Source organism: Pangasianodon hypophthalmus, chromosome 20 (genome assembly GCF_027358585.1).
Source record: "Pangasianodon hypophthalmus isolate fPanHyp1 chromosome 20, fPanHyp1.pri, whole genome shotgun sequence".
Taxonomy (NCBI): domain Eukaryota; kingdom Metazoa; phylum Chordata; class Actinopteri; order Siluriformes; family Pangasiidae; genus Pangasianodon; species Pangasianodon hypophthalmus.
In genome coordinates, this window is record NC_069729.1 from 7,501,308 (window position 1) to 7,518,488 (window position 17,181).

The 17,181-nt window shown below is 39.3% G+C and overlaps 1 protein-coding gene across 1 annotated transcript in view; it reads left to right on the forward strand.

The window, feature by feature from the left end:
- Window positions 1-17,181, forward strand: part of mdfi (MyoD family inhibitor) — a 43,737-nt gene that overhangs the window by 15,358 nt on the left and 11,198 nt on the right. The window contains exon 3 of the mRNA XM_026935267.3: window positions 2,522-2,653. Coding sequence (XP_026791068.1) covers window positions 2,522-2,653 — 132 coding nt within the window. The remainder of the gene's footprint in view (window positions 1-2,521; window positions 2,654-17,181) is intronic.

The following is a 17,181-nucleotide window of genomic DNA, read 5'->3' on the forward strand; positions in this document are numbered from 1 at the left end:
CACGGACTGCATTAGGAGTGGATTATGATGGAGTATTATGGCGTAGCACTTGATAATGGCTCAGCTCCAGTCGTTAATGCCCACTGATCCAGACCAGTGGGACTGTAGCAGCCGTGAAGACTGCGTTCATGGGTAATGAAGACTATGTTTTTGGGTCATGAAGAGGAGCCGAACATGTGACGCTGAACATAATCTCAGTCTGTTTTCAGCTCCAGTTCCTCTGTACCGCACACAAAGAAAGCCACAGTTTAAATCTACCCTGTAATTCAGTTCTAGGAAGTTTCTCAGTCTCAGTTTCTCTGTCTTTGTCTTTTTGCTAACGTCTTCACAGTAAGATGTAAGACACACGCTCATACTTTCACGGCATCCAGTCCGCAACAGGCTTTGCGTTCAGATTTGTGCGTCCCTTGACAATGAATTTCGTGTAGATCCTGGCACTCACATTGGTGGTAATGAAAGCGGCATGGCGAAAGAGAGAGAGGTTTCTTTGAAATGTTGTCCACATGGTGAGAATATCCAGAGAGAGGGGAGCGAGAGGCAGTAAGTCCTGTAGTAGTAGTTGGAGGAGTTTCTCAGCTTTGGGTCCAGAGAAACGCTTACTCTTAGGTAGCACAGGTCTGTGTGTAATGTACCACACAATGGCAAAAATAATACGTGTATCTGTTCGGGCAAAGTCAAGATACCGGAAGACATTTTCATGATACACAAAGTCACTGCACATTTAGGTTTGATAACAAAGTTCCAGCAAAACAATAGTACCACATTTAAAAGAAAGACCAAAAATTTATTCTAACCTTCCAGGCAGAAATACCAATGGTACTGCCGATACTGCTATAGTAAATGAACATATTTTGAACTGTCCACCTTTACAAGATTGTGCTGAATATCATGATATGTAGCTGATTATTATCACATGCTTCTTCAGCAACACTTCAAGCTTTCTTGGAAATTTCTGCCAGTGTCTTAAAATGCTAGGAAATGCCATCAAGCTCTGTATGTAGAAAGCTGTGTATGTATAAAGACTGTCCCCATGGATAGTCCAGCTGTTGGAGTTTTTGGGGGAGGAAATGGGGAGGAAGTTCATTATAAGTTGTCGTGGTAACAAGCGTGTGTGTGTGTGTGTGTGTGTGTGTGTGCGTGTGCGTGTGTGTGTGCGTCTGCTGAAAGGAGAAACTGGCTTGAGGAATAACAAATGAAGGAATAGCTTCTGGTGTCTGGATGTCATGCTGTCATCATCTACGCCTGTCTGCTCCATATTGTTTAAGAAGTACAATAACTCTTTGACCCCTCTCCTGTGCTCCACCAGCAGTAAAAAATGTCCTTCCTGTCCTCAAGTTTGCAACAAAAAAAAAGTATGTCGCCCAGAAAAGAATAAGGAACGCAAGTGAAGGCTGCCAAGAGCGAAGAAAAACAGGAGTCAGCAAGCGTGAGTGACTAAAGCAAATAAACAGAAAGGCGAGTGGTGGAGCTGCAAAGGGGGATGCTGGGTATTTACCGGACAGCAAATAAAGCCCAGCTGGCTCCCATTTGGCCAAGAATGAGAGAGAGAGGCCATTGAGCAAAATGCAGCGTAGCACTGTTTTAACTCTCATCTTGTTTTTTCTTCTCCTTTTATCTCTTATATTCTTTCCACCTTCTGTTTCTTCTTGTCTCTATCCTTGCTCTTGTCCTGTTGTTTATTCTGCTCTCGTCTTCCATTCTTTCCTGTAATTTACTCTCTACTTCTCTCTCTTTCTTTTCTTTCATCTTTGCTCTTCTTTTATGTCCTCTTTGTTCCTTTCCTTAACACCCATGTCACCTTTTCTTTTCTTTCGTTCCTGTTCTTTTCCTCTATTTTCGTTATCCCCTTGCATCATTTCTTTTCACATTCTTTTCACATCCTTTCACATTCTCTTCCTTTCCTTTCCTTTCCTTTCCTTTCTACTTTACTCTACGCTGCTCTACTTTTCTTCTCCCCTCCCATGCTTTCCTCTCATTTCCTCTCCATTTCTGCACTCTTCTCTCCTCAGCGAAGCCCAAACCTGCACCACTTTGATGTCTGCCCAGCTCAGGCTCTCTCAGACAGCGGTGTGTAATTACTGGGCCGCATAATAAGCCCGCTTGGCTCCAGCGCTTGCGTATAAAACACATGCTTGCCCACACACAAGCGCGCACACACAAACACACGCACACAGAGAGTGCGCATGAATGCTCCTTTGAATATAAACATGCACAGTGCACCCCACATGCGCACACTCGCACATGTACAAGCACGTACTGTTGTGGCTACAAAAGTGATGACCACGCAGAAACGTCTTGGACGCACAAACGTTCGTGCCATACTGCATTTTTCTAAACAGACACTGTTCCCAGTAGGACAAAACCGTTTGTTCCCTGTCATAAAATTAGCAACTGAAAATGTTGTGAGTTTAATATTTACTGTGTTCCTCATTTTGCCCTGAACTCATTAACTCGATCTGGAGTCAAAACTGGTGTGTGTTTAATGTGTGTTTTGTGCCTTCCTGTGTTTTCTTACCCTCAGGCGGGGATGGAAGCAGCGAGCACGCCGAGCAGGAACCACGGATAGAGGAAACAACAAACACGGACAACGTCGACAACAACAACAGTCTATCACAGCTGGATTTTAGCAACCCACCCAGCAAAAGCATCACATGTAAGCTCCTTATTAGTACATGAGACATATATGGTACATACCATATAAGACCTAGAAATCACACTCCACGCATGCTACTTCTCACTTAATTGCGGCTGGTATAGTGCAACCCCATGCTTCATTTTATCAGGAGATTTCTTGTACATAGACTTACCTGCCACTTTAATAGGAACACCTGTACACCTGCTCATTCATAGAATTATCCAGTCTTTATCCAATCTTTAACTGTTCAGTTTCAGTGAGTCTGTGCCCATTGTAGCCTTAGCTGTTCTTGGCTGACAGAAGTGGAATCTGATGTGGTCTTATGCTGTTGTAGCCCATCCACCTCAAAATCTGACGTGTTGTGCATTTTGAGATACTTTTCTGCTCACCGTGGTTGTCAAGAGTGGTTATTTGAGTTACTGTAGCCTTCAGTTTGAACCAGTCTGGCCTCTGACATCAAGACTTTCTCCTCCTCTCACATAAACTATGCTATGGCTGAGTCAAACAATGAATAAACAGTGTAGGTTACAATTGCTGATATAATGAGCATTATTACTGTTGCTTTGTAATTACAAATGTCACATTCACAACATTGCTGTAGATTATGACTTTAAATATAGTTCACAATTTTGTTCAATTCAGTCTTATTTGTAAAGCACTTTTAACAATAGACATTGTCACAATGCAGCTTTATAGCAATCTGATTGAAGATTTCGATCCCTAATGAGCAACCCAGAGATGACAGTGGCAGAATAACTCCCTGAGAAGACATGAGGAGGAAACCCTGAGACGAACCAGACGCAAAAGAGAACTCATGCTTTACTGGGAGACACCTGATAGTGGGATTATAAATCATTATTGTATACAGGTATAGAGGAGTAATAGATATATAGAGTATAGAGTGTCTTGAAGGAGGTCCAGTATGAGCATATTGTGAATGAGGGTCCTGCGTTGGTCACAGGGCAGTCTTTATGATTACAGAAGCAGTACTTAAAACATATAGAAATTTTGCAGGTGTGATTTGAATGAATCTCTATGGAGTCAACACTTGCACACTGCACACAAGTAAAAAAAAACAGACTTGATGCATTAAAAAGGTATCAGGATAGATGGGGTTACATTTTGATGATTGTTTAAACACTGGTTGTTTAAAGGAAGTTTCAAAGATGCTTTAGAGACTTAGAAAGGCAGATGTAACATATCACATCTGTTGTAACATGTCACATCTGTATGTGCGGCACAGTGGCGCAGAAGGTAGTACTGGTGCCTCATAGCTCCAGGGTCCTCGGTTCAATCTTGAGCTTAGATTATCTGTGCTGAGACTATCTGTGCTGAGGATGTCCTCTTCTTGTCCGCATGGGTTTCCTCTGGGTTGTTAGGTACACTGGTGATCTTCAATTAAGTGTGTTTGAGCAGGATGAATCCAATCCAGGCTAAATTCCTGCCCTGCACTCAATGTTCTAGGAAGAGGCTCTGGGTGCACAGCCCTGACATGTTTAAAGCATCTACTGAAGATTGAATGAAAGACAAAATGCTGAATTGGGAAATGTAATCCACTCAGCTATATCAAACTGTGTGCTGCCTCAAGTGTCAAAATGAAATGTCAGGTGCCCTGCTGCATTTAACAAAACGTTATTATCGTCTTTTCCTAATCACGTTTCAAGTTCCTATAAACAATGCACTACAGTGTAATGATAAAATATAATCACTATCCAGTCATAGGTGAGAAGAATAGCTCAGACCCATGGAGATTATCTGTTCCTGGTATTCAACAGTTTTTGGTAATTGTGGGCTCCTGAGTGGTACAACAGTAAAGCATTCAAATCCAGATCCCAGCAAGGAGCAAAACTGGTCGTGCTATATGGGTAGGAGGGATGACATACTCTATCTGCCCTGTTAGTCACAGCAACACTAGCCAATCATGAGCATCTGTGAGTTTATGTATACGCAACATGGCATATACTGCTTTTCTTCAGGTGTGTTATGCTGCCTTGTGATGAAGCATAAGCCAAAGTAGAAAAAAGATTTGGAAGCACGTGTTAGCCTTCACCCTCCCTGGTTGGTAGCTGTTGTCTGATAGGGGAGAACTGACTGGTTGACCTAGACAAATTAGTTCAAAAAGGGGGTAAAAATCCCCAAAAACTGTTAAATGTCAGAAGGTTTTATTGCGAGAGCCTCTTAATGGCCTTGAAGATTTAGTGAACTTACCTGCTTATTGACTATGAGATTGCTAGGAGTACATGTGGAGACAGAGGCCAATGGTTGGCAGTTTAGGCCCATCCTTGATGATTATAAGTCAGCACTTTGTTGTACTTGAAGAATACAGGCATCATGTTCAAAAACGTGCCTGCTGAATCATTACTGGCAAAGTCTACTCCTACTCATCAAGATGTACTTTTTTAAAACAATTGTCCACTGTCCAAGAGAAAAGAAAAAACTTGTTCAGGGAATTTGCCTTCAGCTTACTCAGTACTTTTTTGAGAGACTGCCTGCCTTTCTATAACGCCCAGATGTCATTCAGGCAAACCAGAAAGATTACAATTTGATGACGGAAAGATATAGAAAATCACTTGTCATCTCTAATAAGAATTCTGAATGCCGAGTTATGTACTGTTTTTTAAATGTGTTACAATTTATCTTTGAGTTACGGTCGGGTCCAAAAATATTTGGACAGTGACACAATTTTCGTCATTTTGCCGCTATACACCACCACAGTGGATTTGAAATGAAGCAATCAAGATGTGATTGAAGTGTAGACTTTCAGTTTTAATTCAAGGGGTTTAACAAAAATATTGCATTTACTGGAATCATAGCCATTTTTTTACATAGTCCTTCCATTTTCACAGGCTCAAAAGTAATTGGACAAACTGACGTAATTATAAATACAACCTATGCAGATCACGAAATGCTGAGTTTTCTCAGTTGAGATGCTTTGCCAAGCCTTTACTGCAGCTGCCTTCAGTTGCTGCTTGTTTGTGGGTCTTTCTGCCTTCCATTTTGTCTTCAGTAAGTGAAAAGCACGCTCAGTTGGGTTAGGTCAGGTGACTGACTCGGCCATTTAAGAACATACGATTCTTTACCTTAAGAAGCTCTTGGTTGCTTTTGTGGTATGTTTTGGGTCATTATCCATCTGTACTGTGAAGCGCCATCCTATCAGTTTTGCAGTTTTGACTGAATCTTAGCAGAAAGTATAGCTGTATACACTTCAGACACAGGATACACGCATCCTGCTACTTCAATCAGCAGTCACATCATCAGTAAACACCAGTGACCCAGTTCCATTGGCAGCCATACATGCTCATGCCATAACACTGCCTCCACCATGTTTGACAGATGATGTGGTACAGTATGCTTTGGATCATGAGCCCTTACGTTCCTTCTATATACCTTTCTCTTCCCATCATTCTGGTAGAAGTTAATCTTGGTTCCATCTGTCCAAAGAATCTTGTTCCGGGAACTGGGCAGGCTTTTTTAGATGCTTTCTGGCCTTTCTGTTCTTGACTGTTACAAGTCAGTCAGTTGTCCAGTTGCTTTTGAGCCTGTGAAAATGGAGAGTCTGTGTAAAAATGGCTGTAATTCCTAAACAGTTAATGCAATATTTTGTAAACCCCTTGAATTAAAGCTGAAGGTCTACACTTCAATCACATCTTGATTGCTTCATTTCAAATCTACTGTGATGGTGTACAGAGGCAAAATTACAAGAATTGTGTCACAGTCCAAATACCTATGGACCCAACTGTATATCTTCTTGTTTTGTACATTTTTATCCATAAATGGACATGTAAATGTTCACATAATTCAGTTTTGTTAAACTGCCATGTGAGTGTGGAATAAAGTCAAATAGAATGAAGAGAAAGCTTTGTGTGCTGTATTTCTAGATTTAGCAAAAGTACACAAGCGCTTGCTAAGACCATATGTATTTTCACCCTGTGGGACAGCTAGTGGAGGAAGTTGCTGATCGTGCATTTTTTTCTCCCTCACGCACAGTACCACCAAGAAGAAACCTGATTCTTCCGCTGGGTTCCAGCGTCTGTCAGTGCTATGTGTGTGTGTCTGAAGCAATTTTTATGTGTTATATAAATTCCAGATGTAATTAAGGCTTCATAGCTAGCTTGCTGTGCTCTTAGGATTGCTATAGCAAATTGTTTTATATATTAAACATTTTATATATTTATATTTGTTTTATATATGAAACTGTTGGCATGGAGGGAAGGTGGCTTTTTTTTCCAGATTTTTTTACACAGTAGAATGTGTGTAACATGTATAGAACATGCTGTAAATTATGAGATACATACTTCCTTTAGTCAAGGAAGTATGTAAAGGTGAGCTTGTGTTATGAGATATTGCGACATTCTCACACAGTTCCAGATGTGTGTTGTTTACTGAGTTACAGTAAATCAGAGCATGTCATTATAGAGTTGAACTAGACTAAATGTGGGTGTGGGTGGGTGTGTGTGTTTAGGTGTGTAAGTGTGTGTCGACAGCTGGGTTAAGACCTCCGCTAGACTGTGACTAATTGTTCTGACTAAAGATGCACTGACGTTATGATTCTGTTACTGAATCACACTGAATTTCCGCAGTCTGGTCTATGCCAGCACGGACCTGAGGTTCAAACGTGCTCACTCACTCTCACACACACACACACACACACACACAGTCTATTAATGCTGTATATTATTCATTACTCCTTTATCCACCTCTGAAATATATTTCACATATGTGTATACATGATAGAGCAGATGAATGTCTGTCATTTTCACATTTTCATACCTGGATTGGCAATAAATCACTATGCTTGACTTATCAAATAAAATAATTAAATAGCCCTCACCGCTCACTTTGTTCATGATCATGTTCAAATGTGAATGTTTTCTGTGGTAACCGCCATTGTTATGATGTTGCCTTGCCAGCGGCACTAGCAGAGTTATGGTGTTATGCCATTGGCACTCAGCTCAATCACTCGCTCCGCTCTTTCAAGAGCACATGATCGTTCGTGTTGAATGTTTGGTGTTTGCATTTCACTTTGGACCATAAAGTGTAAGCTTATGTTACATTTGATTTATTATTCAATCATTCAGCAGGATATGGACCATAGACATTCAGGTTTAACTCCTCCTTCAGTCACAGGAAACTACTTGCATGCCTGTGATGATTGCAGCTTGGTCTTTGATTTTTCACAGACCTGTACTTTGGACACATTTGAAGCTGTAGTGTGTTTTGTTCAAAAAAAAAAAAAATAAATTACTGCAGGGATGGACAAATGGTAAATATTTTAGCTAGCCCATTGGGCAAGTGGAAGCTCCAGTGTGTAAGTCCATGTTTTGGATGACCTAGGCTATTTGGTAGCGAACATAATGTAACAATATATATATATAATATAACAGTAAGTTAAAATCATTAATAAAGACTGAGGTATTAAATGAGTCTCTGAAGTCCTGGAGAGAGGGTGACTGAGTAGCCATAGTCCTTATCCTCTCATGATAAAGTCACCTTAGTCATTATACACTATATGGCCAAAGGACACCTGACCATAACACTGATATGTGCTTTTTAAGCATCCTATTCCAGATGTAGTCTCTTCTTTGCTGTTATATTAACCTCCAGTCTTCTAGGAAAGCTTTCCACTAGGTTTTGGAACATGGCTGTGAGGATTTATCCATTCAGCCACAAGAGCATTAGTGAGTTCAGGCACTGATGTTGGGCGAGGAGGCCTGAGGTGCAGTCAGTGTTCCAGTTCATCCTAAAGGTGTTCAGTGGGATTGAGGTTAGAGCTCTGTGCAGGCCACTGGAGTTCTTCCACTCCAACCTTAGCAAACCATGTCTTCATGAACTTCGCTTTGTGCACAGGGGCATTGTCATGCTGGAACAGGTTCAGGCCCCTTAGTTCCAGTGAAGGGAAATCTTACAGCATACAAAGTCAGCCTATACAACTGGGTGCTTCCAACTTTGTGGCAACAGTTTGGGGAAAAACCACATACGAGTATGATGGTCAGGCGTCCACTATCCTTTGGCCATATAGTGTTTAGATTATTTCCTATAAGTTTCAGCTATGAGCTGTAGTGTTATCTCCAGGCAACACAAGTAAAAATCTTATTTAATAATGATAAGTAACTTGTTTTCTCTTCATATGTCTAACCGCGAGATCACATTTTGTGCATGTTGTGCTAGCCGAAGTGTTACGTGACAGCTTTGCTGCACTTTTTCTCGGTTTTGTCAGTGTTTCCACATACCTGTGCGTTACAGTGTTGAGGTGTGTCACACAACTATAAAATTCATTAGGTTTAACCATACAAACCAATTAAAAATATGTTTTGCAAAAGTTTCTCTGATTGTTGCACCTACAAGGCAAATAAGAGTAAAAAAAACGAATAGCCCAGATGAGAAATCTGTCCCAGTTTCCTGCGCTACTGATTTGTCCACCGTTGTCATTGAATAAGGGGAGGAAAAATGTTCATGAGCTGCTGTAAGTCACCCTAGCAATTATGTAATAGTAACACACATTCAGTATAAGCCAGCAGACATGTACTTGGTGTCGTTGATGAGGTCATATTCTGCTTGTGCAGCCAAAGCTTGTCCCACTGACACACTGCAGATCTTTACTACAAATTATTCACCTAATAATAATAATACGTTGTGTTGAAGCAGTTTGTCCAAACTGCTAATTGCTAATCATGCAGAATGTCTGAGAAGGGTGTCCAAGTAGCAGTGTTGCAATCACTGTAGAAAGAAAATTCCTAAGACTAAAAACTAAACATAGTTGTAATGGTTAGAATTGTTGAACATTTACTGTCAGTGAGTTTTAGGAACTTTGGAGCAGGGAGAGGCATGTGGAATGTGACAGAGCCTGGGGGAAAGAGGTGGATTGGGTGAGATGGTGGAGGTGGTCTGATTTGGTGCATTGGCAAATGAAGAGAGGCAGAATGAAATGAGATATTGGGTGAGCTGATAAAAATGGCACCCTCTCACATTATTCTTCATTCCATTGGTGCCAGTGAAGTATTTTAACTCTTACCCTATTCCATTATCTCCTTCTTGAAGTCTTCAGCTTAGTCATCCACTGAAACTCAGTAGTTTTAACTTGTAATGAAACTAAATAGTTGTGTTAAACATGTGTTGCTATTAATATACCATTCATGCGTTTCTTCATTGTGGATTTGGACCAAAAGCATACACTTTTGTGTCTCACTTATTTTTTTATTTAAGAGGATATAAAAATTCAAATTCATATCAGGAACCTAAAAAGAGCTCTTTGTTCAATCACTGTTTAATAATTCAAGATTTAGAAGTGTATCTTGGTCGTGACACATAGCAGGGGTCAAGATACAGGCATATTCAAATACATAAACTAATACACATGGGTCAGAACAATAAGGAGCATGAACTAGAATACAAGAACTCCGGTGTGGTAACATACGAACAATGACACACAGAGGACACAGAACAGGTGAAGACAATCAGTAACAAACCAATGAGAGCAGGGGAAAGAAACAGGACTAAAACAGCAACAAAGGCACATGGTCTAATAAAAAAAAAAAGCACATGGAAAACTAAGAACAAAACACATGGCACGCAAGTAGCCCTGGAATCTGTGTTGTACGCCGACAAGAGGAATTTGTGACAATAAGTCAGGAACAGGAACAGGAACATGTCATCCACCAGAGCACTCCACGAGACTGTGGGTATATTGTAGTGCAGGAGTCATTCATATATATATATATATATATATATATAATTTAACTAATTTCGTTTAAATTGGTGGCACTGAAAAAACATCTTCTCGCTTATATCTTCTTCTTCTCTCTCTCTTATTATTATCCATCACAAAATACATGTCCTGTTCTATTTCTTATAGATCAGTGCTGGCTGCTAAATGTGAGTCAAACAAGAGGAAATAAGAGGAGTTGATTTGACTAAATATCACCCAACTACATTTCTTGATTCCTTTGTCAGGTTACTGCCTGAAAATACCAAAAAGAAATACAGTAGAAATATATCAGTCAGGGCCACATACACACAGTTCTTTTTTTTTACACTTATTTATTCAGGCAGCGTCAGAATAATTCTCTGACATGACATGAGGAAGAAACCTTGAGAGGTAGCGGACTCATTCGCGAATTCATCCTCTTCTGGTTGGATTAGTTGGATTATAACTCATTACAGTATTCAGGTGTAGAAGAGTAAAGGCAAACAGCACTAAGTGTGTTGAAAGTTTGTTCAGTATGTCGTTCAGCATATTGTGAATAAGAGTCCTGGGATGAGCTCAGGACAGTCTTTAATGATTACAGCAGCAGTTATTAGAAGGTACAAATCTACAGGACCCAGATGAGATTATACACTGAAAAGTGAGTTGAGGCTATTTTTGGGAAGCGAAAATATTTAGAGTATTCTTTTGGGACCACAACAGCAGAAAGAGAGTCACCATTTCCAAGCAGAAGTAAAGCATCAGGATAAATCAGGCAAATTTGGAGGTAATGAGAATTTATGTAAGTTATATTCACACTAATGAACCAGGTTAGCTCTATTGATTCAGGGTTTTAATTTAACTTTTACATTTTTGAGTACAGAAGGTACATGAGGGTATTTATATTGGCATATTAAGTCAGAGCCAGCCATTTTTATCCATCAGAACAAACTCCACACTGACTTCTATTAAACTGTAGTAAACTCTCTGCTGCTGAGTGTATAAAAGCATGCAAGGATATCAATAATCTATAATAGAGTAGTCCAGAACTATGCCCAAATTGTAGGATTAATCCTCTGCTATCCCAAAAAAATAGTAATGGAAATAGGTGAAGGTTAATCTGTGTATTATTTTTGTTACATATACTTTATATCTGACTGCAATTTATAGAAAAATGTTTATAAAATGTTGGAAGAGTAATATCTCTGCATTCAATAATATGCTTAATATGTACCTATATTTTTATTAGAAGTAATATACAGTATACAGGCTTTAGGAATAAGTCATTTACTTATAAAAGTTAGTTAGTAAAGTAAAATTAAAGCACAAGAACAACATATATATTAAGTGAAATGCAGAAAACTTACAGAACCAAATGAGTAAATAGACTAGTAGCAGACATAGGATAGAGGTGTGATTGCATCAGGGATTGGATTGTAGGTTCTCTCTAAGACCCAAGATCTATCGAGATCTCCCGCAAACTTTGGGTTTACAAGCATTTAATACCACTTGAGTATACATTGAAGTCATTATACAGTTATTGACCAGTTTATCAACCACTCCATACTCCATACAACCCTCCATACACTCCATACACTCCATAACTTTCATGACAGGATGAGCCAAGTGGGCTATAAACAAAAGACCCTGGCTGAAGTTGTGATAAGTAAGGAACAACAGACCATAATACACACTAGGATGGTGTGATATGACCCAACACAAAGCGAAGAGCTGCTACCACCATAAAGTGTTTTGCTTATACCATAGCGATTTGCCAATGATTCGATTTTTAAAATTTTTATTAATGAATGACATGATCGCCCTCTTTAACTGCGTATAGTTTATATTTTGTTTGTAGTGACCAAACTACGCTGTGCTACAAGATTCCTTTAAATAGTGTTTTTTTATGTGTTTTTGTCACTGACAGAATATATAAGATCATATTTTGTAAATGTTCAATCCACATTGTTCACCATGAAATAATGATACCTGATATAAAAACATTCAGATCTAACATCAATACAAATAATCAGATTTTTTTTATTCATATGGTCTCTCTGACCTGCATTTCTGATTGTATTGTTCCAACCAGCCCAGATCCCAATTACTGCCAAATCTTATAAATCTACTGTAGTAGATTAGAAATTTCCGACTCCTTAAAAGCCATTCATGGTATTTGAGAGTTGTGTAATATCGTGGACCACATGTGCGGCTGCACTCCTTTTCCCGTCTGGTATTTCTGTGAATATAGACGCATGAGAAGTGTCTGTGTGGAGCTTGTAAAATAGTGAACACCATTGCTTCATCGGCTTTATGGGGAGAGCGTCTCTTTATAGATCCGTTCACTCTCTGAGGCATGTGCTTACTCTTGTGGTTTTTTTTTTTTTTTTTTTTTTTAAATTTGGTTTGTACATTGTGTGACCCATTCATCACATGACTGGTCAGTGAAAATAGGAAATCAGCATGGGTTATCGAGATGGGCGTCAGATTGATGCTGACAGCAAAAACCCTGAGGTCATATCACGTTCCACGAGGTCCAGATGCTCGGGCTTGGAGCGATGATGTCATGAGGGTTCCATGCATCTGGACAAAGTGCCTCCGGCCGGCATATCTGTGAACAAAATGCAGTGAAAGCCATGAAATGCTGCTAAACTGCTCTTTCTTGTGTGCCTGTGAGAGAACATCAGTTCCCACATGTAGTCATGTGGATAAGAGAAAGCAGAGGTTTTGTCTTACAAAACCTCACATCTGCATCATTTGTTTCTATTTATCAACATATACTCACATCTTTCCAGTAATCCTGCTGTTTCCTGACGTAAAGGAGGTGCATATTTTCCCGACATGTGTGAGATCATTTCTAAGATTATCCTCAAACCTCAGCCATATGTCCCGCATTTGTCTGGTGGAATAATAAAACAGTCATGTACCTCAATTCCCGGGTGTTTACACCTGTGATAGTAGCATGTAGTGTATTTTGCCCAAGACCAACACGGAAGCAATTTGGATCATCTAAATGTATTGCTCTTTGCCTACAATATTTAATAGCACTGATGGGCATGTTTACATGTTTGCCATTCTGCCATTAACAACCTACAGCAGACATTGCCACAGATACTCAGCTTATCTTGGTTTTCAGCAGCCTCATTGTTCACAAATATCTGCTAAGAAATTGTATTTCCCATGATCTGCTACACTAATGTTACATGAAGAAAGATTTTTTAACTGTCTTCCATACATTAGAACTTTGGTTATTGTATAACTGATAAACTCGACTGACTATTTTTAAAAAAATATTTGCTAAATTTAACAATTTTTCCCTGTCACAATGAGAATAAGTACAAATAAAGGACAATAGTAATCATACAATTGTGTGACCTAAACCCTAAAATTGTTTTTATCTTTTTATCTAGACTGTACGAAATCAGTACATGTCACTGTACCATTACTCTTAAGCCACAATTGAATAGGCTAAATTTATCTGACCTTATTAAACCATGGAACTATTCACATAATTTGCTCATTTAACCATTTTTTCTTAGGTATACACTTGCCGATTGAGCCACTTTTCCCACCACGCACTTGGCACAGTTTGATTTGCGTATAGGCAGAATTAAATCTCAGATTAGTGTTGGTTTGTTTAAATACAGCATTGTTTAAATTGTTTAAATATTGTTTAAATATAGCAAACTATTAAATGTTTTATAATAATTAAATTTTTTTACACATTATTGAAAAAGGTTTTGATCATTTCAATACCTCATGCAACTTTACTCCTGATTCTCTATATACAGTATATTCTCTATAAGAAATATTTTTTGTTACAGCAGATCACAACACACCATCATTGAAGTTATTATAATTGTTATTAAGCTGCTGTGATTATTAGCCTTTTTGACTTGACATTTAAATTAAACAAGTTTAGACCAAACCTCAATAGGTTTGAAATAAATAATGTCATCAGTAATGTCACTTAATGGGCTCTGTTGGTGAAAAGTTCAGAAATAAAAATCTCGTTGGCTCCAATAAATACCCAGATATTATTGTATACAGTTAAATCATGAGCCTATTTTTCTGCAAAAATTTTGAGAACCACTGATCTACAGCAACACACACATCATCGATAACCCACACAGCAATCGATCTTAGTCAGATGCTTTAGCATGCTGTAATTATTTTAATGGTCTGTACTTTGTTGTTTCACTCTTTACTGCCCTCCTTCATATCACAGTTTCTTCATGAAGTTTTCCTAGTGTTTGTTACATTCAGATTTTTGACCCTGATTCTTGAGTGTGGTTGCGTGTATGCAGGCATCATGTGTTTGTGTGTATGTGTATGTGTGTGCGTGTGTGTGTGTGTGTGTGTGTGAGACAGAATACTAAATATGTTATACTCAAGAGGTTTTTCATGGGGCAGTTCTTAGTAACTTCCTGGTCTGAGTCCCTGTGGTTTACATTAGGATACTAGTTTGTTTATATTTTGGGAAATAGAGCCAACTAAATTCGTGAAAAATTAGTGATGTAGCTGAGGTTGAGAAACTGTCAGAGCTAGAATTCACACACTCTGCTGACAGTTTTATCCAGTGTTTACGGGGCAAAACAAAAACAAAAAAATCCGGTTTAGGCCACACACATTTCATTTTAAATTTGAATACAAATACAGATACAAATGTTAGGATAAACAGATACAGATACAGTGGGTTCGCATTACACACCTTGTGTGGGAATGAATATGAGCGTGTGTGTGTGTGTGTGTGTGTGTGTGTGTGTGTGTGTGTGTGCTGTACTGAAAAAGCCAGAACAAAGGCCTATGTTAAGACCTTCGTCTAATAGCCCATCAGGGATTTATATCCTTGGCTAAGAATATGCTCATCTCATGTGATGGAATGCTTTCTCTTTTTCGCTCTCTCATCTCCATCTCTGGCTCAGACGTAAGAGAACATTTATTCAATCTCAACAGGACTTAAAGCTCAATTCCGGCCATTTTTCATTCATCCATTATCACCCTTCAGAAGGGCCCTATCAGGGGAAATACACTTCTTTAAAGCAGGTGAAAAATGATGGCTTAAGCCTCAGCTCTGAAATTCTCTAATTAGACTTCTCATCACTAGAGATTGTCATTGAAATGGGCCAGGGCAAGTGTGGATTAAAGTCCGATTTGAACTCCTTCACCGTCTTTTTTAACGAAAAGGTTCGTCCTCTTAGGGGCTCAGATCATCATGAGGGGTCCAAGCAACATATGTACAGCACCCCTATATAGGATAAAATTCTTTTCTACTCAACAACAGCCCATAGAACAGATCACACACTTTTCATGAGATTTGGCAGGCTGATTTGTACTATGCAAAAAAATCTTCTCATCAGTTTTTGGGTGTGCTACTTAATCCCTCTTGTGCTATCAACAGGCCAAAGTTGGACACACTTCAGCCCATAGCTGGTTGGATCACAGAATCCAATGGAAAGTGAAACTGTAGCTTAGCCACAATCTTCCATGCTGACTCAAAACCTTAAATGTCTTTGGTACCTCTGTTCACTAGGAGTGCTATAAGCCAGTCATTCTCAAAGTGGGGCCCATGGAACATAGCTATGGGGTCCATGATATAGTCCATGATATTTAAATTTGAGTAGTTTTAATCCAAAGCTCCATAACTCGAAAATAAGTTCGGACCTAATGTGTTCTATGTATGGAATTGAACTTTGACTCTTTGAATTAAATAATGTTTATTTATGAAATAAATCTGTACTGAAGGGGTCAGTGGAATTTAGTTTACAGCTGAAGGGGTCCTTGGTTAAAAAAAAATAAAGAAAAGTTTTAGAATCCCAGCTATAGTCCTATATCATTTGACTGAGAAACTTGATTTTAGATCTTCTTTTATAAAAAAAAATCTGTCACAAAATGAAAATCTTTATACATATCACCATTTCATGGTGGTGGCGAATGAAAAGGATCAAGCCTTAACATTAGGCGTAGTGTTTTACGCATGCATCTTTAGCTTTGCGTGGCTGTGTTTTTAGTAGTTGTGTGTATTTGTGTTGTACCTCTTCAGTGTGAGTCAGAGAGCATTGAGAGCACTGAGTCATTGCTCTCTACTGCCATGTGGCTGAAAAACAGGGGCGCCATTACTCACTGTATTTTGGATGCATCAGAAGATTAGGGGTTGTGTGTAGTGGTAGAAAAGGCCCTTTTCTTTGTGTGTGTATGTGTGTGTGTGTTTTAGAATGTGCTGTTTCAGGGTGGAGCAGTCATCACTGGTTGAATCACCTTGCCTTTGACTCACCTCTAGCTCCCTGATGCTAGACTACTAGGCTGCCAGGCAGATGTCCACACCCCTCTTTTAGTTGCTCCGGTCGTTCTTTTTTTTTTTTTTAAGCATTTTCTTAACTGTTTGTCCCTCTATCCACCCTGTCTGTGAAGTTCTCTGTCATTAAGGGGCAGAGTTGTGTATTTTTAGCCACCTGAGGGCTGAATCTCATTTGTTTTAATGTCTAAACACGGATCAGGCCTGCAATAAGGTGTTCTTTTTTGGTATGAAGAATTGTATCCTGCTATCTAACACCCTGCACACACACAAACACACACATGCATACGCTCGTTTTCTCTCCATAGTGCACAATTGGGAGTTGGCGAGAGATGCACAGCATGTCTCTTTTGAAATGTGTGACCCATAAGCCAGACAAAGACTCCTTTCTCTTGACTGTACAGCAAAGCCTGGGTTTGCAGTGGTGTGTGTGTGTGTGTGTGTCTGTGTGTGTGTTTCTGAGAGAGAATATTGCAGTGGTTGTGAACTGGCACTGTGGTCAGTTTTCAGTGTTGATTTGCATTCTGCCTTCTAGCTTTGAGCACAGATGGTCATGGCGACCACACGCAC